The 23,357-nt window shown below is 35.5% G+C and overlaps 1 protein-coding gene and 1 long non-coding RNA gene across 3 annotated transcripts in view; one reads left to right on the top strand and one right to left on the bottom strand.

The window, feature by feature from the left end:
* LOC149718471 (cell adhesion molecule Dscam1-like) overlaps positions 1–23,357 on the top strand; it is a 189,354-nt gene that overhangs the window by 62,858 nt on the left and 103,139 nt on the right. For both annotated transcript variants that reach the window (XM_089847499.1, XM_089847431.1), the window contains exon 3: positions 10,748–10,909. In XM_089847499.1, the coding sequence (XP_089703625.1) occupies positions 10,748–10,909 (162 nt within the window). The remainder of the gene's footprint in view (positions 1–10,747; positions 10,910–23,357) is intronic.
* On the bottom strand, positions 12,994–13,529 carry LOC149718472 (uncharacterized). The gene is made up of 3 exons (XR_016371014.1): positions 13,359–13,529; positions 13,141–13,298; positions 12,994–13,051 (listed from the first exon to the last, which is right to left on the bottom strand). It is a non-coding gene; the product is annotated as an uncharacterized LOC149718472 (long non-coding RNA).

The following is a 23,357-nucleotide window of genomic DNA, read 5'->3' as shown; positions in this document are numbered from 1 at the left end:
AAAGGTTGAAATTTTCGCTCTCCTTTTCTGATTCTGGACTATATATAAAGATAAACATCCAGAAGGTTTCCACCTAATTGAGTTTGACCTGAAAACATATTTAAAGACCCAAAATGCATCTCCCGTCTTAATTTTAAACTGTATAAAGGAAACTAGTTTAAAATTAAAGCATTCGAAAAGCCCCAAATGTTTTCCTGTTCTTGTCTCTGAATCCCTTACAATGTATTTAATCTGAACACTACCTCCCATGATTGGAGGTGACCACCTTGTTCAAGTCTAACCTCTGTGGTTGTGAAATAAATTATTATTATTATCTGTGAAATCCACTAACTCACAATCTAATCGCAGTATCTCCCTAACCCTTTGACCTACGATGCTCGAACTATAGATTTTCTGAATTAGCCCCAGAATAGAAGTGATTGAGTTCTGTCAGAAGGGGATAAAAGAAGGATGATACTTTAGTTATATAACACGATTCTTCTTCCCAGGCTTAAAATTTTTATTTACTCTCTTTCTCATCAAAGGGCATCGCACCGTGGTATGAATTCATTAACTGTTTGGTACTAAATCCTCAGCAATCAACCCACAAACCTCATCTTGACGTGGAACAAAAATCCACAAGCACGCCTTGGCAAATAGTTAAGCACTAATAAAGTAATGATGAGGGAACTATTTCGCAAGTATATGATTCGAGCTAGTATTCTTTCTCCAAACGTAAAATGATGTTGGAAAGAATCATGTTACGATTACCCCGCTATGTAGTACACTTCTCGTGAAGAGAAGTATTATTTGCTTCTAGTTCTTTCTGCATTTCGGTATCCCCACGACATTGAACGCCAAAATATGAAACACGAAACAGTTTCGAACGCGGACACAAGAATTCAATTCTTAATTTGGTGTCCATGGTTGAATAAAACTTAGTTTTATTCTCCCTATAATTCATTTAGAATACCTGCTATAATTATTCCGTGAAATAAATTAGAGGTACAGGTGTTTCTCGGTGTCTATTTTACCTGGTGTATCTCATATGATACTAATACGCTCATACCTGTTTATGGAAGCGAAATTAATACGGCGGCCACGTTTCAAAATTTGCATCTCGTTGTTTTGAAAGCCGCTTTAGCATACTATGATTATCCTACGAAATTCCAAGTTATAACTTTTCACTTTTCTAGATATTTTCCTACAAGTTCTTGTCAGAAATATATAGTAAGAAATGGACCTATACAGTTTTTCATTACATCGTTTTTAGTGAATGCGTGTACGTGTAGTTTTAATCTACGTGAATTTAAGGGTAGAACGTAGGAAAAAGGATTTTCTGCAGTTAGAGATCTCTATGCTAGGCCTAATATTACAAAAAGACAAAAATAGTTTGTTTGGATGTAGGGGATAATCTTTGGAACTGTTGAACATATTCTAATATTCCTTTCAGCAGAAGTAAGATGAGACTAGAAGTACTGAGCTAACCAAATTCTTCACTTGGCGAAAGTGAATATTCTTGAAAACTCACCAACGGTTGGCCCTCTGGTAGCCGTTTCAGAATTTTTCCACCAAAACGTGAGACGGTCGCGGCGGTAGACGGCCGAACTAGATTCAAGCCGCGGCTTTAGATTGAGGGGAAGGGGGTAGGAAATTTTTTGGAACTCGACCAATTTTTTTCTCTCTAGTGTAGACGCGATGGAAGCGGCATAAAATCCTCAAATTTGTTCACTAGTGCCAGGATCTACTACCAATGCTAGAGCTCTTTACTTCTAGTCTCACCTTACTTCTGCTTTCAGTAATAAAAAGCTACGCTATCAAAGAGTAGCATAGATTATATTTTATTTTTATTAAGACAAATTTTTAATTCAAAAAATCAATATTTGTAATTAAAGTATGGAGAAAAAGCTTTGCTGGACTCCTTTTTCTCGCGACGTTTGCTTACTAGGTACGAAATACGTAAAAATAATGCACGTTAGATTAATAAGACATTTTAATGTTAGATGTTATTTTAATTGGCAGACAAAAATAATTTCGTAGCTATCAATGTTTAGCATCTTGTAATATGTCCCTTCGATAGGCTTCAAGCTGTTAAGAATAGGATTATGTTTATTGATGTTCAAAAAGTTGATTATAATTAAAATAATAAAAATAATAAAAAAATACTTTCCTAATTAACGTTATTGGTAGACACGGAGAGGTGTAGTGTTTTCTGGGACGAAACAATATATAAACATACGTAAATTAATTGAATTGGTTGAAACAATCCCGTGAGGGTTCTGGTTAGCAGACGACTAGTAGTCATCGTTTTTAAGACCAAATTAATATTTTCCATTTTATTTTTAGAAAAAAGGCAGTTTAATGCGTAATGTTATGTTGCCTTACTTTTCCTTCAAAAGTTTTTAGAAATTGAGGTTTTCAAAAAATAAGCCATGCCACTATTCGTTATTTATAGTACATAATTGCTAATATAAACCGCATAGTATTTCTTTTCAAATATGTTGGATATGTTTTCATCTCTTTCCTGTTTTTCCACTGGATCTTACGTAAACACGAATAACCAAATTATTTATAAACGAGTCTAGTCAAGGATAGCTTTATATTGGGTTTAACTTTCATATTTAATATTTTGCGGTTTTCTACTTCAATAATAAATGTAACCTACTTAAAAACTACATATATTATTTAATTAATTTTCGCTAGGATACAAGAGTTATCTTTGCTGTCCCTGGCGGTAGACAGCAGAAACAGCGGGAAAATTTAAGGGAGCAAATGTTCATTCACTTCATGAGTAAAAATAGGGTTGTTTTAGACTTCATTCTTTTTAAAAAGTTATAAACAAAGAAAGTAATTGAATGAAGCTAGGGAGATTTCCACTTCGTTTTATTAAAGATTATGTAACCGCGATTGCGAGTTTCCCAATTTTCGTCCCACGTGGCCATAAGGGCCTTGGCTACTACTAAATTCAGTACACTATTGCCTATGTTTCAATCATGATTCTTTATTAAGAAAAAGGTAACTAAATACCGAATTGTGTTCAGTACAACCTAAACAACTGAGATTTAAATAATAATTTTGCTAATTATGATGAGGAAGATGCAGTCCGATAATAGTTGACCCTTTTATAGTCAAGGAGAGGTCAAAGGTAACAAAAACTCAGGAGGTCCCTTAAATATAGTTATAGTTTTTAATAGAACTTTAAAATGAAAATGATTATTAAATGGCATCGATATCATATTACTTTGCCTGATCACTGTCGCTGGCCATAGCTTCTATTTTTCACTATATATTTCTGATTATATTAACGTTAATACATTTTCTGTGAGTTTCGAAAATTTAAACGAAATTGAAAGCGTTAATAAATTTCAAAGACGCTTTTATCTTAGGTCGTTTTCCCTAATTTAAATCGGAAATTTTAAGTTTCTCGGATAGGCGGCAGTCATTTGTCATAGCTACATTACATTAAGGAAGCGTGAAATATTTGAGCCTCCTCGAGGGGGGGGGTGCAGGTCAACCTTTTGAATAGATCTTCAATCTTTCCTCGACTTTCTCTAATAATATCCCCGTAATTTTATGGAAGCCTTGTAGAAAACTTTCCCGAGTTCAACAACGACGCTAACTTTAAACCTTCAAAGGGCACGTAATAGGATAAGCTAATTGCTTCATACTCCGCTGTCGGTATGCATTTTCGCTTATAACTTGGCTTCCACGCATATTCTTCTAATATTGACGTAAATTTGACGCTCGATGATGGGCCTGTCACAATCGGTTTTAATTATTAAGTTTTGACATATACTTAGATGGGTACTTTATTACAAAAAGCGTATAAGGAAACTTGAAAACAATACCGTAAATTGTAATTAAAGTATTTTAAATTTCCTACCGGGCTTCAAATGTTGTGCCTGGATTTGACAAGATGGAGGAGAAACATAAGGCTTGCGTCATTGAAATGTTTTAAATCAATGAATATCTTATATAAAATATTTTAGAGAAACTTGTGTGGACATAAGTTGAATTAAATGTTTTAATTAAAACAGGATTATACAGATTGTCTTTCCTAACGATGGAACATGTTGTATGTGGGTGGTGATAGACATAGTATGTTGGCTGACACGTAGAGCAAATATACGAATGAGATGGGATTAAATTACAAAATCCCATTCCTTTCATTGCGACTGCGCTATGTAAAGCGTGTGCCTTCACGAGCAATTGCAAGACGACAAGGTGTCAATTTCCTTATTCGCTAAAGTATTGAAGGAGGCCTAACAGTTTTTACTATTTCTATACGGTTTTGTTTTCAGATCTGACGAGGACAGCGAGCTAGGGTTAGGTTTTCTCTTCCAAATAAAAAATCCAAAGTATCACCTCGTATTCTGACAGTATAGAGAGCTTTTAGTTGGCTGAGTAGGACGTCACACCCTTCTAAGTCTTACCACTGTTCAGGTAGCCATGTTGGTGGGTTTCAGATTTCCTCCAGCCTTCAATCCACTAGTAAATTTTCTCACGAATCTTAGCACTTCCCCGAACCGAATGCCTTCTTTTGCAACGAACCGCTAGTATTGCACATACAATTTTAAAGGGTTACTTTCGGCTAAAGTTATTTGTTTTTTATTGAAAGAGCCTATAAAAATTTAATATATAAATTGGAACCATGTTGATTGGCTTTCGTTGAAATTGCTGGTATAACTAAATCTCTCTTCGAAAAATGGGCAAATGCTCGTCTCCAGCGCCCCCCTTAACCCTTAACCTGTTCTGTGATTTGGTGGTATATTGTCGTCATAAAGAGTTATTTTGTTTAGTTAAGTATACTTTCGTAATTTTGTTATAGTTTATTTAAATTTTTTCGGACCTGTGAACCCAAATAAGTGGGTTCCTCCCTGTTACAAAAGGGATTGTAATTTTCAAGGGTCAATAAATCATTCATTCATTCATTACACGTCATTATGGAAACTTAATAGCTTGTATATTCTTTAATGCTGTGGATATAAACATGGTTCCAATTGATATATATTCATTATTTTATACGCTCTTTCGACCCAAAAAAAAGGGATAGTTCCAGCCCAGAGTGTCCATTACGCACCATTATGGAAATTTAATTGCTTGTATTCTTTAACATTGTAGATAAAAACATGGTTTCTATAGATATATTCATTATTTTATTAAAAGAGAAAAATTCTAGCCCAAAGTTTGCCCTTTAAAAAAACGTGTTTCGTGCTCTGACGCGCTGCATTTCATATTCTCAGTACTGACAACCATGTAGATTTTACTTCGATGAATTTTTTGAGGATGATGAATTTGAAGAAGACTCAGCAATCTTCGATGGTGTATTATATACAGCCCTTCCTTATTTCATAGAGGTACTTTCTCCTTTATTGGTTGAAAATCCCGCCCACCATTATCTTTCTCGAGAAAGGCTTAACCAGTTCATGGAAATATTTTGCTTCTTATTTTATACGTTATCTAAGGTTCAGAACAATACACGTTGCCTAGATAGTAGTAAGTAAATAGGTTGGGTATATTAGAAGGTATGTGCGATATCGGATGTACTTCGCCAAGCTGCTTCTCTTTCATGATTGGGAAGGATTACCCGAAGACTTAAGGAAGACTATGACCTCCTGTTACTCTCTCTCTTTTGCTCTCTACTTCGCTCCACCAAGGAGAATTTTGTAAAGGAGGAGAATTATTGCTCTACATAAGAGACTTAAAAATGTGCCTCCCAAATTACTGCGTCGGCCGCCTACATTTTGAAAGGCATTACATTGTTACCCCGATTGGTGTTTTGCCGTAACACCAAGAGCGATTCGTATTCATGAACAATATTACATATTTAAGATTAATTTTATGCTTGTTGGGTTTGAGTAGAACTGATTTTAGTTCCTTTCTGGCACTACTTTACTGTCGATATGAATAATTTAATTTGTATCATGCGCCTATGAGGGGTGCTCAAGGTTTGAATTGGAATTGGAACATGATGTATCCGCGCGCGAGAGAGAAAATAGAAGTAAGTATGCAATACTTGAGTCAAAATTTACCTTTAGATCTGATTTCTACCTCGTTTGAGGGTCGTCCTTTTTTACCTCCTAAAACTTCAAGTAGCCAATCAGGATGCTAGTTTTCAGTAGAGCTGCTCAAGGAATTCTGAGAGAGGGTGCCGCTCCTCGTCCGCCGCCTCTAACCCGTAGTCTGCTTTGCAGGAACTATTTTTTCTCTCTCTAAAAGCTGTGGGGAGGCTATCCTGGGAAGGGGGTCGCGACGCTAGAGCGATAGAAATCTAACCACTTAAAGAGGCGCTGCACGCGGAGGCAGAAGTATTATACTCTCTTCTATTTTCTTTTGGCCGAGTGATGGGTGATAAAATTTCTCTCACTTTCTTTCTTCTCCATGTCATAATTTCTCTAAGGTTCCATTGTCTCTTTAATACCACCCTGTCTCTCTCTTTCGGTGAAATCCTTTAAGCGGATTTAAGCGCCAACGTCCCAATATCCCTCCGCAGCTACTAGCTTCGAAACGAGCCAAAAACCCATAATGCAATGGGGCAACGCGCTATATCTATATAATCCTTTCGGAAGATCCCCAACATATAATATAGCTCGCGTTTTAGATCTTTTAAGGATATCCAAAACAATGGTGTTTGTGCGCAAAGGGCAGAGCCAAGGGTGAAAGGTAATACATTAGCACTGTATCCACCTAGCTCCTTTACGATTTCTACTATCTTAAGATTAGACAGCGTTTGATTGGAAATCATCATGTTAAGACTTACTTCCAACTGATGGAAGCCAGAGGCGCGTAAGCTGAGCCTTAAGACAAGTGTTAATTAGCTGCCTATCTCTGCTATTCGTTTCAGCCTCGTTTAACGCCGATTCAATTAATTGGTGCGTGAGATGCTGCAAGGCAATTATTTCCTATACTTGCGTTATTAGTATCGCTTGGTATATATTTGTTAAGAGTAAACAAATTTTTGTTCAAAACGAACCTTAAATAGATGGTGATTATATCTATATACCCTTAGGCTGTTTCTGATAAGCCTGGCATAAATTAAGGGGGTGTTCTTTGGGGGTTTTTGAGTCGAAAATGTTCAATAACATTATTCCGTCCGAGCCACTGTTTGCGAGTTACGATTTGAGTGTTTTAGGGGTGACCCCTTAATTAAATTAGAAATCATTATCTTTCAGTTTTTTAAATAAATTTAAGGGGTCATCCATAAAATACTCCAATCTTAACTTGAAAACTGTTACCCGGACGGCAAAGTGTTATAGAACATTTTCGACTCAGAATTGATTTCCCAAAGAACATCCCCCTTAATTTATGGCCACACTTCCTATTTCTATATTTGTCTTTGCTATCACTAGGAAAGTAAAGCTTTTCCGACGTCTTCATGGTACACTGTACGTTTGGGAAGTTGAGGTTTAATCCGGCTTTAATAAGGGATAAGGTTAGTAGTTCTTCGTCGTGATAATAAAGATCCGGCTAATTAAAATAAAACCGTGCTATCCAAATAACATGGACCGGGAGGGTTAACGACTACGATTTCGTTTCCCTTAATTGCTAATTAGGTTTTTTGTTTCTGAACCATCGTTAATTTAGCCCGGGTGCATCGAACTCTTTAGCTGTTATTGTGTTGATGGCCTTTACTAAATCACGGTTCGTAAATTTAGAGGGGGGGTAGTTTTATCTTAACATTCGTAAACATTCAATTAGAAACTTTATCTGTAATAGCGATATGCTCTTAGTATATTGTTCAGGGTTCGTACGAACTTGGTAAACAAGCAAGCAGGGCCTAGAAATATCTGAGAAATTGGTTTTGGAAAAAACACACCTTGTTAACTTGAAAGTATTTCGAAACGTAACTTCGAAATAGTTATTCGATATGCTGGACCACCAAAAATCTAAGCTTTTTCTATGGGAAATTAGCGAGAAACGGTGAACTTTTCTTGAACACTATACTGATGGGTTTGGGTTCTTATCTAGTAGGCCCTACCGGCCTTCAAGGAAAAATTTTAGAAGTACCAATTACCGAATTTTTGGTACAGGAAAAAACTTTTAACTCTTATTAGAGGTTTGGGGTTTGCGGACCCATCCTTGAAGAATTCAGCCAAAACAGCGTCTTCTGAAACCTTTTCTTACTGTTACTGATATCAGATTGTTCAAAGTGACTGTTCCTAAAGGTCTAACATACAAACAAACTGCTTTCACAAATATACATATGTAAGACTATTTAATGCAAATTGGTACACCAGAAAATTTATGAGAGTTGGTAATTGAAATCTGCTTATATCAGAAAAAAATTGTTTTTGGAAATTTCATTTGAACCCTGACTTTGGAAACCCTACTCTTTTTAATTGAAATAAACAGTTATCTCTGTTGAATGTTTGAAACGAACATTTGAAACGTTAAGTGGAAATACTGAAGTAAACCCTACTCTTTTTAATTGAAATAAACAGTTATCTCTGTTGAATGTTTGAAACGAACATTTGAAACGTTAAGTGGAAATTCTGAATTACTCTGCAATACAACCGCCTTTTTTGTGGGTTAATCGTTTCTGTTAGCTTTTAAATTAAGGTGTAATTTACCCAAATCTTTTATTGACTTAAGACATCAAGGACCGCTGGTAAACAACATAATTTCACAGAAGAGAAAAAGAGACAAGCTCTCTATAGGAAACACCTTTCTCCACAGAAGGTCTTCAATGTTGGGGTCAGTGGGACTGACCATAACACTAGCCTGTTAGCCAAATAATGCTATACTATAGAATTCATCAATGGGATTATGAAAATTTACAGTGGGAGCCAAGGGGTTTGTTTCTTATACTCTGCTGTTGGATTCCACTATATATTGTAATTTTTACTTTTATAGAGTAAGGTTGCACTTGTAATTTGAGGTTTTTATTCTCATTTTGTTACTCGATATTTGATGTTACTTTTAAAATATTTAGTCAAGTAATTTCAGACATGCTTTTCACAAGAAATCCTTTTAAGGGCTTTCTGACCTTTGGCAGTAATAAGCTTTTAGGATATCGAGTTTATTTCCAAACTAGTTTTAGGCAGTAGAAAAAACCCATTCCTGTAAAGACTCCGGGAAAGCCTAGAATTCCTACCGTGGCCACTACCAACAGTAGAAGCACTAATCCTTAATGTCCATCTATTTCGTCCAAGCCATATTACCACTAAATCCATGGTGTTTCTCCTCGTTTTTCTTATACAGAAACTTACTATGTAACGTTACATGGGCTGAAATATATAAGTTGAAGTAAATTGTTATCGTTCGATAAGTGTTGTTCTTTTGATTTTTGGGAACGTACTTTCCTCAATAGTAAAACGTACTACCCCAATGGGAGGCTTTTTGAAAACGTACTTTTCGCCCCTTGGTGGTATTAAAAATTTCGTCCCCCTCAACGAAAGGCTTTTGGCACCATCTAGCGGCGTAATTTTCGTCCCATAGACGCTAATGTTAAAAAATCGAATTTGAAAATGTACTTTCAAACATCTAATCGTACTTTTCGTACAGAAAACTTTAAAATGTACTAAAAAGTACAATTGTACTACTAAGAACAACACAATGGAAATAATTTAGAAATGAGTTTGAAAACAGTAGGAGTACAACAAGTTTAAGTAAAAAACTAGTTTTATGGCTGGATTCTACATTATATATTATGATTTTTACTACTACTTTAAGGTTGAATTTTATATTTAATTTTAATTTAATTAGGTTCTTTAATTTTAATTTTAATTTGATTTGGCTCTTTAAATTTAATTTTAGTTTAATTTGACTTTTAAATTTTAATTTATAATTTGAAGTTTTCATTCTAACTTTGTTTCTCAATCTTTGACGTAAGTTCTAAATTATTTAGTCACGGAATTTCAAACCCAGTTTTCACAAGAAAGGAATAAAAAAATCGCATTCTTTAGTTTTCAATTTAGATTTACACTTTTTAGTCCATTATGCTTAACCTCGACGTTTAGGTTTTTTAGTTAGTTTCATCTCCCTTACACAAGTTGTTTATTAAAAAGTTTGTTTTACAATGGATTTTGATCAAACGTGATCAAAGTATGACCTTTATCAAGAAATTTAAATCAAAATCAAGCCTAGGTTACAAAGTTTGGTTTGAGAAAAAAGGGTGACACTGTGATTGTCCAATATCATAAAAGAGTCCAAGGGTATCGCAACTAGCTGCTATCGGTTTCCGCTCGCTATAACCAATCTTTCAAACGTGATTTACCTATTGAAGTATTCGGAAATCATTCGATCGGATACCTTTGATATTGATCGTGATAATAAGTTCCCCGCATCTTGAAAGCAAGAGCTACGTCACCATTTTCAAAGTATTTTATTTCTATTGAGCTTAAATACCATAAAACGAAACAGTTGTATACTGCTAGTGTTTTTCATCATAATATGAATTTCAGTTAAGGCTTGTAATGTTGTTGAGTGGTGGCCCGGGGCGCGAGAAAGGGTAAAACGACACGCAAATAATGACTTTTTCCGTTGGATTATTTATCCAGAGAGTGTAACCATAGACAGGTACGTGTATACGAACCCGTATATAAAGTTCAGACTTAATCAAGCTCTCAAGGGATCTTTGGTCAATTATTTCTTACGGTTCACTCGAAGAAAACGGGACCAGAATTTCCCCAGGCGCTTTTCTATTATTTATTTTCTTCTCTCTCTTTTTTTTTCTTTCTCCGCTTCCGGTTTTTTCATCTGGGATTTTACCTTGCCTTCTCTTCCGGATCGTCTTCCTCGTGTCTCCGTCATCCGGCGCCACGAGCAGTTTTGCGCCAACACTACCAAGCCACGGTTTACGACGCCTTCGCTTTTCGTGGGAACACGGCCGTTTTGCGGTGCAACTTCCCATCGGGGCTGGCTTCTGACGTCACCGTTGAGGCTTGGATCAGAGACGACGGCTACTCTTTTGACAGCAAAGGAATTGTGGGTAAGTGAGTTAGCCCTTCTCTTTTCTCACAGTCTCGAGTCTACCCAGTAAGACTAATGTTTTGGGAAATATAAATTAAGGTAAACATGTCCTAAGCCCCTGCAGGCAAGATAACAGTAATAACCTTCTCTAGGCTTTCTTTCTACCGTGAGATTCAGCCGGGTTACTGCTACTTCGTTGTAGCTTGGACGATATACTATTTTACCAAGAGTAAATCAAGCGGGAGTATGAAACTCAAATACAGGAACTTTAGGTGACGTGAAATCAGATTCTTTTAGAATGTCTTCTCTCAGAATGGACGGCTCACACTCTTACCCCCCCCCACATTTCGAACGCCACCAATTTCTCTCAAAGTTGTGAAAATCTCCCTCAATAAACTTCAAGCCCACATTTAGCCAATCGGGTGCTTCCTCCGCCATTTTGAAAAAAAAAAAGAGATAACACATCTGTCCTCTCCCAATAGTAGCCTTGTCTATAAAGTTAACAGATTTTTTACACTATAGACCATTCCCATAATTTCTTGAAGATACACCAGCGCACGGGGGCGTTAGGCCAAACTCTTAGGTTATTTCCCTCGTGCCAAGAGGCAACGCCAGACGGAGCACGAATTCACTACACTCGGGAAACTAGACGACTCGCGCTGTCTCTGTGGTTCGAGGGACATAACCCAAGAAGACAGTCCCGCCCCTGTGTTCCCTTCTCTTCTAAAATTATTAGAATGATCTATACCCCTAAAATGTCTGGCAATTTATAGAAATTATCTTAGACGTGTGTATCGTAAATATCTAAGTTTTGCGCTCCATTCGATTTACTCTTGGTTCTAGTTATATGGCCTCACTTTCTTCCATACTCTCCTTAACGAGGAGAAAAGTCCGAAATAATATTTAGTGCTAGATGCTGATGCAGTTTGGTGTAGAATGGCCGGCTTGTGTTGCCACTTGGGAAATGAAGGTTGGTTTTAGGCGGAGATATAAGGAAGCAAACATTTTCGTTTTTGGTTAAGGCGGATAAATGCCAAGTTTAATCCGAAAGAGTGGTCAGGGTGAATATAAGATACTAATTAGGTCTCATCTAGCTTACCATCTAAATTTACTCTTCTATAACTCCCAAAACATCAAATAATCCTGTAGAATAGGGTAAAGAAGCCGAGGTGAAGTCAAAAAATTAGGCTTATGAAACTGTCAGTGCTATTTGACACTTAAAGAAGAAACAGATCTATTCCAATTTTATGTTACTGCAGCCATGTATAGTCCTTTGTAGCAATCTACATTTCTTCAGAATATCGCCCATCAAGTTGATCTGTTAACAATATTTTCTAATATATTCTGATTTGAAGCACCCACAAAAAATTATTTAGATATCGAATAACTTAGAATTTATATTACAAAGTGAGAGATGGGTACGAAAAGTCAGTCAAAACACTTTCTTTTTTAACTTTTACTTCAAAGATAATAGAAAGACCCAAATTTTTAGTAAGCTACACCAAACTGCAATTCCCTGCGATTATGCTACCTTTATACAGGGTGTTTCTGAAAAGTCCATCACAAATTAAGGGGCGTGTTTATGGGACCAAACTGAGCGGAAAGTACCAAAGAACATGGGGTGTACAACATTTTGTTACGGAGATATGGCCTTCCAAACATTCGCCCCTAAAACAAGGAAATATCCAAAAATGAGGAGTAACACTTAAGACCGACTAACCAGCTTGTTTAAAATTACTAGACAATTTCAATAGCCTTTAATCGAACAATTGATTTCTACCTTTACTAATCAGAAGCGTATAAATGAGTAGAAGTATGCCTACGGTGGTAATGTAAAATTAATCCCAAGTGACATGATGTTTCAAGATCTTCCCAGCACCAAGTAAAATGGTTCTGATTGAAGGGACTTTTATTAGCACAGCGTAAACAACGTTATTTTCAGGAATTAGTCCAAATGTCCACGGGCGGCATTACAAAAACGAGGCAGTCTTTCGAATGATACTTGGACATGTTGGAAGATCCCTGGCTTGTTCCTGTTATCTCAAACCGTAAAAAGCTACGCAAATCTTCATCATCACGGACAACACTCTTGTACGTTAGGTACGGCCATTAACGCCGAAACGTGGCTCTGCATTGTAATTGTTCTCTGGGCGAGTTTACTCTGTTGGAAACAAACAACACGCCCCTTAATTGGAGATGGGTTTTTCAAATACATTCGAGATGTCCTTTTAGGTTTTCTCAAGGTCATACCTAACGTACAAGAGTGTTGTCCGTGATGATGAAGATTTGCGTAGCTTTTTACGGTTTGAGATAACAGGAACAAGCCAGGGATCTTCCAACATGTCCAAGTATCATTCGAAAGACTGCCTCGTTTTTGTAATGCCGCCCGTGGACATTTGGACTAATTCCTGAAAATAACGTTGTTTACGCTGTGCTAATAAAAGTCCCTTCAATCAGAACCATTTTACTTGGTGCTGGGAAGATCTTGAAACATCATGTCACTTGGGATTAATTTTACATTACCACCGTAGGCATACTTCTACTCATTTATACGCTTCTGATTAGTAAAGGTAGAAATCAATTGTTCGATTAAAGGCTATTGAAATTGTCTAGTAATTTTAAACAAGCTGGTTAGTCGGTCTTAACTGTTACTCCTCATTTTTGGATATTTCCTTGTTTTAGGGGCGAATGTTTGGAAGGCCATATCTCCGTAACAAAATGTTGTACACCCCATGTTCTTTGGTACTTTCCGCTCAGTTTGGTCCCATAAACACGCCCCTTAATTTGTGATGGACTTTTCAGAAACACCCTGTATATGTGCTGAACCGAGCGCTACTTACCTTCAAAAAACAGTTAACCCAAAATAGACGTCGTTTTAAGCATCTTCGCTTTCCTTAATTTTTTTAATCACCTTTCTTAGAAAATACTTGTTTTTGACGTCTTTCTAAAATTCGGAACCGTTATTCGCAACATTTTTTATTTTCCAAGTTTTAGAAAAATAATTCTCGCACAAACACAGTATTTACGTTTAAAATAAATATATTTCATGGAGTCAACTTTTGTAATGTGCTCTCAAATGGTGATTTAAAACGATTGTGAAAATGCTTTAAAGCATTCAAAAATATTGGAAGTGTATACATTTATTCAAATGATCAGGAATATATAGTATTTTCCAACACTTAAGTTACCAAGAGTAGGATGATCTTCGCGAAATTTTGGGTACGATATATAACTGATATTAGATAACCAATCCCAATATTGGTTCACTATTGATTATAACCAAAAAAAAAATAGAGCTTTGAAAATAAATCCCGTTTTGAGGTGTACGCTATTACCTTATTCATATCACTTCGTCGCAAGGACTCATGCACTTAAGTCCTCTCTATTGTGGCTTCTTTCATAATATATATTACCGATATTTATAAACCTTGGATGAGACTAAATATTAGTGAAACCATAGTTCATTCTTCAAAATAAAAAAAAACTATTTTCAATTTGCAAAATTTTAATTTGGTGTCTGAGGAACAAACATAGGCCTACATTTAAAACGGAAAAGGCACAGCGATATCGCTAACTGTGTTATTTACGATCTCGTTGTGTCTAATCACAGAGCCTCTATAAGTGGAGCAGACACGGAGATAAGCAAAACTCGTGTAGCTCCCATTAAAAAAATATAATTTGGTTTCTGAGGAACAAACATAGGCCTACATTTAAAACGGAAAAGGCACAGCGATATCGCTAACTGTGTTATTTACGATCTCGTTGTGTCTAATCACAGAGACTCTATAAGTGGAGTAGCCACGTAGGTAAGCAAAACTCGTGTAGCTCCAATTAAAAAATATAATAAGCCTTTCTCCTACTACCCTTGTTAACGCTATTCGCTACAACACGGACACGTGACGCCTACCAATTCCAACGGTTTCCGCGCCTAGTTTTACCTTGAAGGCTCCTCTTTATAGAGGCTCGGTGGTCTAATTTAGGCGTTGTTTCGCTCTGAAGCTAATTGTTTAACTGACGATGATACCCAATTGGGGCTAAATACGTTAGGTCCCCTATTATTGCGCGAAATCAATCAGGAAGCCAATACCTGACTTAGGCGGAAAGACCCCGAAAGCTAAACTAAAGGGAGCGTTCGCGCCCGAAAGGCTAGAATTAAACAATCGAAGTTCGAGATCCCCGTTCCCTTTAAATATATCTCCTCCTTCGCAACGATCTCGACTCTTCTCACTCCACCCATTCGTAACGATACTTGATATAGAAATTCAATAAGCGTAAACTTGATTAGGGACGCTCGCTCTCTCTAGAGGCGTATTCCTCGTATCCCTCAGCGTTGAAACCTTCTCCCATGCACCAATTGTGAGGTTTATCATTCACTTTAGCTTGTATTCTTAAAGCATTTTCTATTCCAAAGTAAATTGTGTGTGTGTGTGCCTTGGAACGATTGACGGCCGGGGGTCTCTATGGAAACGAGATCGGAGCTTTTTGTAAACAGAAACTTATGGTATTTTCTAATTAAGCGTAGTTAGCTCTGATATAATGGCGTGGACCTCATACTCTGCTGTACTCGTGAAAGTTTAAGAGAGCATTCTGTTCTAACAGTAAATATTGCGTTAAACAACAGATTTAAGGAGAGCTTTCTCGTAGAGATTAATTAAAAACATTTTTATATTTATTTGCATGCAGACGAGGCTCAAAAATTTATGTAGCTAAGTTTGTTTAACTAACATATACTATTTCAGCCTCTGAAATATAAATATTTAATATTAATTTTTTTAATAAATAATGGAGCTTATTTAAGATTAATCTAGTTTGAGGTTTTTATCATAAGATTACGTTCTATCACTTTAGCAGAAAATTCCAAAAATGATGACGAAAAATTCGGTATATTGTACTGTAAATCTGTGAAACTTAATGTACAATAAAATTTAGTATGTTGCCTTTGATTTTAGCTGTAGTTAAAAACTATCATCTAAGTGATTAATCGCAGATGATACACAATTTAAAATTAGCAGAGATCGATATTGTATTTTGGACATATCTGTATTTACTCATTATCCAATTAGACTTTTAACTATACTGGTGAAATCTACTTGCTCACTTGCCATTATACACCCTATTTTTTCTGTTAGTATACACCAATTTCTTTCGTCGGCGGAATTGCTAATTTCAGATAAAATAAGTGTTAGCTAATCTGTTCCAAAATGTAGAACAAGGTCACGTTCTGCAAGAGGTCAGTGTTGTGTCATAATAGAGTGAATAGGGCTAGAGATATTCCGACACAATGCGATCTCAGTCAACCCGAAGGTTGTAGCAAAAAGTTTGTTATTTAAAAGTTTTAACAGGTCAATCCATAACGTATTTCTTAACTTGAAAGCTTTAATTGTGTATTGTAAGTGAACGTACCAGTCTGCATGCCACAACTCGTATGGTTCTAAATAATTTTAATGATGGTTTTTAGTCAAGAAGTCGTTAAAACTTTGCCGCATCGTATAACTTTGATTTTATAACTATTACTGCGATTTTGAAGACTAAATAATTTCTGCCCTTGATTTTACAATGAAATAACAAAACCGACAAAGTTGGATAGAAGGGAAAATGATAGCTTAAACTTTGCGATGAATAAGCTCATATGAAAATAGGATATAAGGTTGGAGCGTGAGACCAGTAGGTTCTGTGCGACAGCGGAGATTGAAACACCCAAGTCTAGACCCAGACGCACGATGTTCTTCCTTTCCATAGCTTATTTTCAGTGTCATTGCCGCTTTTCAGTCTACCCATGCGTCAGAAATAGAATGGATCAATTCCCGAGCTTTTGTTGAATGTTTTGATCGAAATCCCACTCCGTTTTTCCATTCCTCTTTCTTTTGAATATTTGACAAGGATATAAAGAGCTTTTTTCATTCTTTATTATATTTAAACTTAATTTATTTGATGGCTCTTTGTATGTATTGTTTTTCGAGAGGGCTTAGACCAGCTATTGTCGTTTAAATGTATACTGAATGTTTTGGATTTTGGTGAGCACTTAACGAATTGAATATCTTCAAAACTGTACTTAAACTAATTGAAATAACAAACCTTTTTTCTGTAATTGATATACTATAGAATAACAAAGCTTTTCTTGAGTGCATGGTTTTGTTTAGGTAATTAGGTTTAAGGTTAAAGTCAATTTTACCACTCGTTTCTCAACGAAAATCCTCGAATAAACATTACTATGTAGCAGGGATAGATTTAATTTTAGAAAAAGGAATAGAGAACGGTTAGTATTTAGTTCAGTCCGACTCTTATCCCAGTATTGAGCTCATTCCTCCAACACGTAGCGAACATTTTACATTATCTTATTGGCTCACTTAAACTACGTTTTGATGACGTTGCTGACGGAGACGCCCAAAAGTTCTTTCTTTTTTACCTCTATCGCCATGACCCGCCTCTTCTTTCACTCCCCCCTCCCGTCCTGGAGAAGGAGGTCGTGGACTTTGACGCGCGCCCAGCTTACTCTGTTCTCCATTCCTTCTTCTAAAATTAAATCTACCCCAGCATATAGTTAGAAAATAATCACCGCAGCTGTGCATCCAAAAATATTTGCTCTACGATTTTAGAACTTTTTGTGTAGAAAAGTGGCCTTTTAAGTTTTTACTAAACAATTTTTTTACACCAATTAAATCTTTTGACCATTGAATATTCATAAATTGTAATATGTAAAAGCTCCATAGATATTTAGTTATTCTGATGATAAGATAACTTAATAGCCAGAATTTGAAAAGATGACGTGATATTAAAGCAAAAACCATAACAGCCCTTCTATAGATTTAATACGTTCTTACCCGCATTTTTACAATATGGTCTTAGACTGGATATATTTAAACTAAAGGTCTTTTCAGACGGTACAAACTTTTGACTCAACTAGATGGGTTAAAAGGTTTAGTTAGCTAAATTTGGTCAGTGATCAATTTTTAATTTGGTGATACAACTTGTCCAACTTCTGTTCTGCAATTCATGGGTATAAATGATTTTGTTTTAATGAAACACCTCCGAGAATTAAATTACTTTTCATCATGAGGAAATGAATGCGGCATCATAATAATATGGTACAATAAACTTTACTTTATTAACATATCAAGTTTGAGTAGCACATTCCGTTTGCGTTATTGTCATTTGTATGCATATAATAGAATAAATTTCAATTTCAATGATTGTACAAATACATCTAGTCAATACTAGAGGTTTGCATTATCCGAAATATGTAAATCCTGCAGCAAAAACAAATGATGCCTGTATTCTCACGGTGATATAGTCTTCTGTTACGCTTTGATGGGCATGAATAAGTAATATGCGAGTTTCCGCCAAGATTATATATTTGAACTAAATAACAGAACCTATCCTGAAGCACTGTTGGTAAAAGCCAAAACCGTTTGTTTTCAGTTATTTATTTAGACTTATTTTGAAAAACATTTTTTCGAGGCCAAACGTAGGTTTGTTGTCCTATTGTTATCTAGTGGTTTTCTAAGAATTCGAGAACTTTAAATAATTGAGTTTCTTTCTAGACGAATTAAAAAAATATATATGACAAATGCTTTAGGATAAACAGATGTAGCACTTTTGGCTAAAGTCAAAAACCGTTTGTTTTCAGTTGTGTTGTAGACTTATTTTCATAGGTAAAAAGTAATGTTGTTGTTCTATTGTTATCTTTTGGTTTTCTAAGAATACGAGTATTTTAAATTATTTGAGATTTTTCTAGAAGAGTTAGGAAAAGAAAAAACAGATGAAGTAAACATGAAAAAAAAAATCCAATAACATTCTTTGTCGTCAATTGAGTTCACTCTTAAAATCAAAGGTGTGATTTAGCACCTTTTGTCTTAATTTTGACGGGTCCAAAAACAGCACCATTAATGTGGTTAAATAACGCCTCTGAAAGTTTTAAATAGCCCATTTTCAACACTTTGCGTCTTAAAAATATTTTCCCCCGACACATTTATTACACCTTATAAAGCTTTATCTTACACCTTTTAAGAACCATATTTTTAAAATGTGTTCTTAAAGTGTCTGTGTGTTCTTCTAATATTCTTCAAAAGGCGTCAATTTTTTATTGAAGTGTGAAATAGTGCAGAAAAGAAAAACAAAAGGTGTGATTTAGCACCTTTGGTCTTAATTTAAAGTTGTAAAACAACACCTCTGAAAGTGTTAAATGGACCATTTTTAACACTGCATCTTAAAAATATTTCCCACTGACACATTTATTACACTTCATTGAGCTATTTCTTACACCTTTTAATAACAATATTTTTAAAAGGTGTTCTTTAAGTGTTGGTATGTTCTTCCAATATTCTTCAAATCGCGTGAATTTGAACTACTGAAGTGTGAAATAGTGCAGAAAAGGCGTGAAATATTGTAGGAAGGCTGTATTACACAGCGTGATTCTAATTCAGTTTGACACTTTTACCACATCGTGCTACTCTCAATAAACGTGCTATATATACTTTTCACTGTACACACACAAATATTTAGTGTTTTTTAACACCTTTAACAGTAGTTTATATGGGTCCACATTTCACACGGACCGAAACCATAATTGGGAGGTCCCATTCGACCAAACTTCCACAACTTAGGCGGTTTTCGAAAAGTGGTAAATTCACTAAATTGCCCCAAAAAACTACACTTAACGAAAGTGTCCATTGCTAAAATTTCTCTGATAATAACAGAGTCGCAAAGTGTTACATTGTTTAACGATTTGAAGGCTTATCTAAATATAAGGGAAAGGTGAAATTAGCCATAATCCATAACATATCCTTTGTTATTATTGTAACATGATGCTTAAAAAGACAAATTTATATTTAAATTATGGTAAATAAACATGTTCCAGTAAATTGTTGAGATATTTATGGATTTTTAATGAAAGGTTTGTCTGTAGTTCATATTTTTATCCGCAGAATCAGGAACTTTTAGTGCAGAAAAATTTTTGTTATTATATGGGTTTTCTAAACTATTAATTCAAACGATAACCAATACTTTGGACCGTATACGCAGAGTGTAGGCGTCGTGAGCACTTAACGATAAATTAACCTTGTTTGATTGGATTAAAAATGTTAAACCCGGGACGCAATGCATCAAAACAATTAATTATTATAGAACTTTATGGGTAATGTCAAATAAGGTGGACTTCGAAACTGTTCATTAGATATTAAGCTGAAAGGATTTAAACACACTTATTTGAACAATGGGTGTCGAAAATAAGAATGGAAATTGTTCAACAGAGATGCAGTTTAACACCTTATCAACTCGTCTTTCGTACTAAAAGATAATTGTTACTCTTTTATGTGTGTTTTGCAATTCCTTACAGGATGCGTCTCAGCACCTTTGCGAGCTTAAAATGACACTTTTAAGCTTGTCGCATAACAACTTTAAGAGTGTCGCGTAACGCCTTTAAGAGTGTCGCGTAACGCCTTTAAGAGTGTCCTGTAATGCCTTTAAGAGTGTCGCGTAACGCCTTTAAGAGTGCCCTGTAATGCCTTTAAGAGCGTCGCGTAACGCTTTTAAGAGTGTCGCGTAACGCTTTTAAGAGTGTCGCGTAACGCTTTTAAGAGTGTCGCGTAACGCTTTTAAGAGTGTCGCGTAACGCTTTTAAGAGTGTCGCGTAACGCTTTTAAGAGTGTCGCGTAACGCTTTTAAGAGTGTCGCGTAACGCTTTTAAGAGTGTCGCGTAACGCTTTTAAGAGTGTCGCGTAACGCTTTAAAGAATGTCGCGTAACGCTTTTAAAAGTGTCACATAACACATTGAGCAGATTTTATAAAGCTACCATACCACCTGATCACCAATTCCATACGTTTTACTCATGCTGTTATAATTAATTTAATACGAACAATTAAGTCTTTTTCCTTGACTTAATAATCTTTGGATTGACTTCAAAATTAAAACATACACGGAAGACCTCATTTTAGAAACAAACGCACAGTATTATTATTTAATTTCCACGTTTAATTTCAAACGGTGTTTTGAAGGTTTTTATTACCGAATTTACACCTTAAATTGTCCGGATAAACTCAAGGCGACGAAACTCTATTTTGGGTGTTTTTAATTTGTAAAAAAGTGTTTTCTTAAATTACACTCTTTTAAAACTTTCATTTCACTAAATATTAATTATCCACAAAACTATTTCATATTAATATTAATCATAATCATAAATCAATAAAAAAATAAGAAATTGTTCTCTCGCCTCTCGCGTTATTGTATGAGACAGTTTAACTATATAGCAATGAAAAATTTGAGAATTGTGCTAAAATTAGCAGTTTATAAAATTTAAAGTCTGAGATCTACCCTTATAACACCCTTTCCGATAAAAAGGAGTAATTCCAGATGTATTTTACACCTTTATTAACTAAGCTTTTTTTTCGAAGATAATGGTCACCTTTAAAATTCCAATATAACACCGTTTTTGTTATTCATGTGAAAATGTTAGGCGTTATATAGGTGTATTTTAAAAGTACACCATTTTCACTCCAAAGAAACACTCAATTTTTTTTGTGTGTATAGCAATGAAAAATTTGAGAATTGTGCTAAAATTAGCAGTTTATAAAATTTAAAGTCTGAGATCTACCCTTATAACACCCTTTCCGATAAAAAGGAGTAATTCCAGATGTATTTTACACCTTTATTAACTAAGCTTTTTTTTCGAAGATAATGGTCACCTTTAAAATTCCAATATAACACCGTTTTTGTTATTCATGTGAAAATGTTAGGCGTTATATAGGTGTATTTTAAAAGTACACCATTTTCACTCCAAAGAAACACTCAATTTTTTTTGTGTGTTGGCAAGGAAAAGAACTAAATCATAGAAGAACAATTAGTAAAATGTCTTAGCGTTTCCCGTAAAGCTTCATTTGAAATGGTTAAAATATACAGACATTATTCCGCCATGATATTTTGGTTATTTTATGGCCTCCATTTTTGAAAAAAATTCGAAGTGCATATTCTTAACATAAACAAATACAACTTATTATTGGATATTAAAATACATAAAGAGAAATATGAATTAATAATTTGCCTAATGGTAAGACAATTAACAAAATCAGAATAGCGAAGCAAAAAAAAAACTAATGGAATTGCAGACAAAGAAATACTGAAATTATCTGACGGATACGTACTTCGGTATATGACAAAATATCCCATATGTTAAAGAAAGAAAATCATCTATGTTTGTTTAACGTAATAGCGCAAAAACTTGAAAAATAAAAAAGAAACGTTGAAATGATGAAGTAAGAAAGTCAATATGGAATGTTCTAAAAAACCTTGAAAAGATCATACGAAAACGTATATACTTTAGAAGTACGAAGAAAAAGTATCATACTTTATATCTTAAAAGTAGAAATAGAAATTGTTTTGCGTGAGAGTGCAAAAACGTAGAGATTATCCTACAGATACATACTAAAGTTATTCCACATATGTATCTGATTGAAAAAGCCCTTCTTAGTGAGTGCCTATTACCAAATGTGGATGAGAGGGAAAGTATGACAATGGCCATAGAGCCTGTGTTAAAAAACGAGGACATCAAAGTTTCGCCAATAGCTATTTAGTTTACTAGTGACTGATGGACTTGCAAACTCGCGATTGAAAGTAGTTCATACATTTATGCTCCTTGGTTTAACCATAGCCCTCTCGATCACGCGAATCACGACGCAAGCTGCTCGCGCTATAGCTGAACTACCGAGATTTGTTTTAAACGTATCTAGTTTTATGTGCTCTTCTATTGCTTCGATAACCTTACTAAAAACCATATTATACCTTCAAATACCTTTTAAAACATTACCAGCTACTCTGTCCTGACTACAAACACAAATCGAGGAAGTTCTAGCATACACAATAGCAGACGACGGTAACCGCGTAACCGCGAATTAACACAACTTACACAAGACCTATTTTAGGGGAGTGAACAGGCCCAGTATAGCTACGCCAATAAAACGGTCAACTACGGCGAAACTCTGATGACTCGCGACTTTTGGCCATTTTCATACTTTTCCTCTCATCCACTTTTGCTATTACGTACAACATAAACACCCTAATTATATGGCCTATTCTGCATTATTAGTTAGTAATTAGATAGATACATCTCAGCAGAGATTCAACTGATGAGAAAACCTCAAATTAATCTAGGATTTTAGGAAAAGCTTGGCTACTTTCTAGCGAATCCCTACAGTGTGGAGTTTTGGGACGAGTGACTTTTGACAGGCACACCGTTACGACGACCAAAGTCTGAAACGAAACTGGGTGGCTTTCGTGCCTTCGCAATTAGGGTAATTGGAAAAGACCTGACTCTTCCGAGTCTAGTTGTCCGTGAACCTCCCTCATTATTCAAAGTAGGGGGACGATTCTTCTAAGCCACAGCTCCTTCTTCGCTATACAATGAACGTAACATAGACAAAACAAGCCAATAGGACTTTGACGCTGTAATACACCATTTCGGCGAAACGAAGAAAGA

The sequence above is a fragment of the Phalangium opilio genome, unplaced genomic scaffold (genome assembly GCF_054372755.1).
Source record: "Phalangium opilio isolate 3A_F unplaced genomic scaffold, DU_Popi_V2 ptg000002l_1, whole genome shotgun sequence".
Lineage (NCBI taxonomy): Eukaryota > Metazoa > Arthropoda > Arachnida > Opiliones > Phalangiidae > Phalangium > Phalangium opilio.
This window is presented reverse-complemented; position numbering and strand designations above follow the sequence as displayed.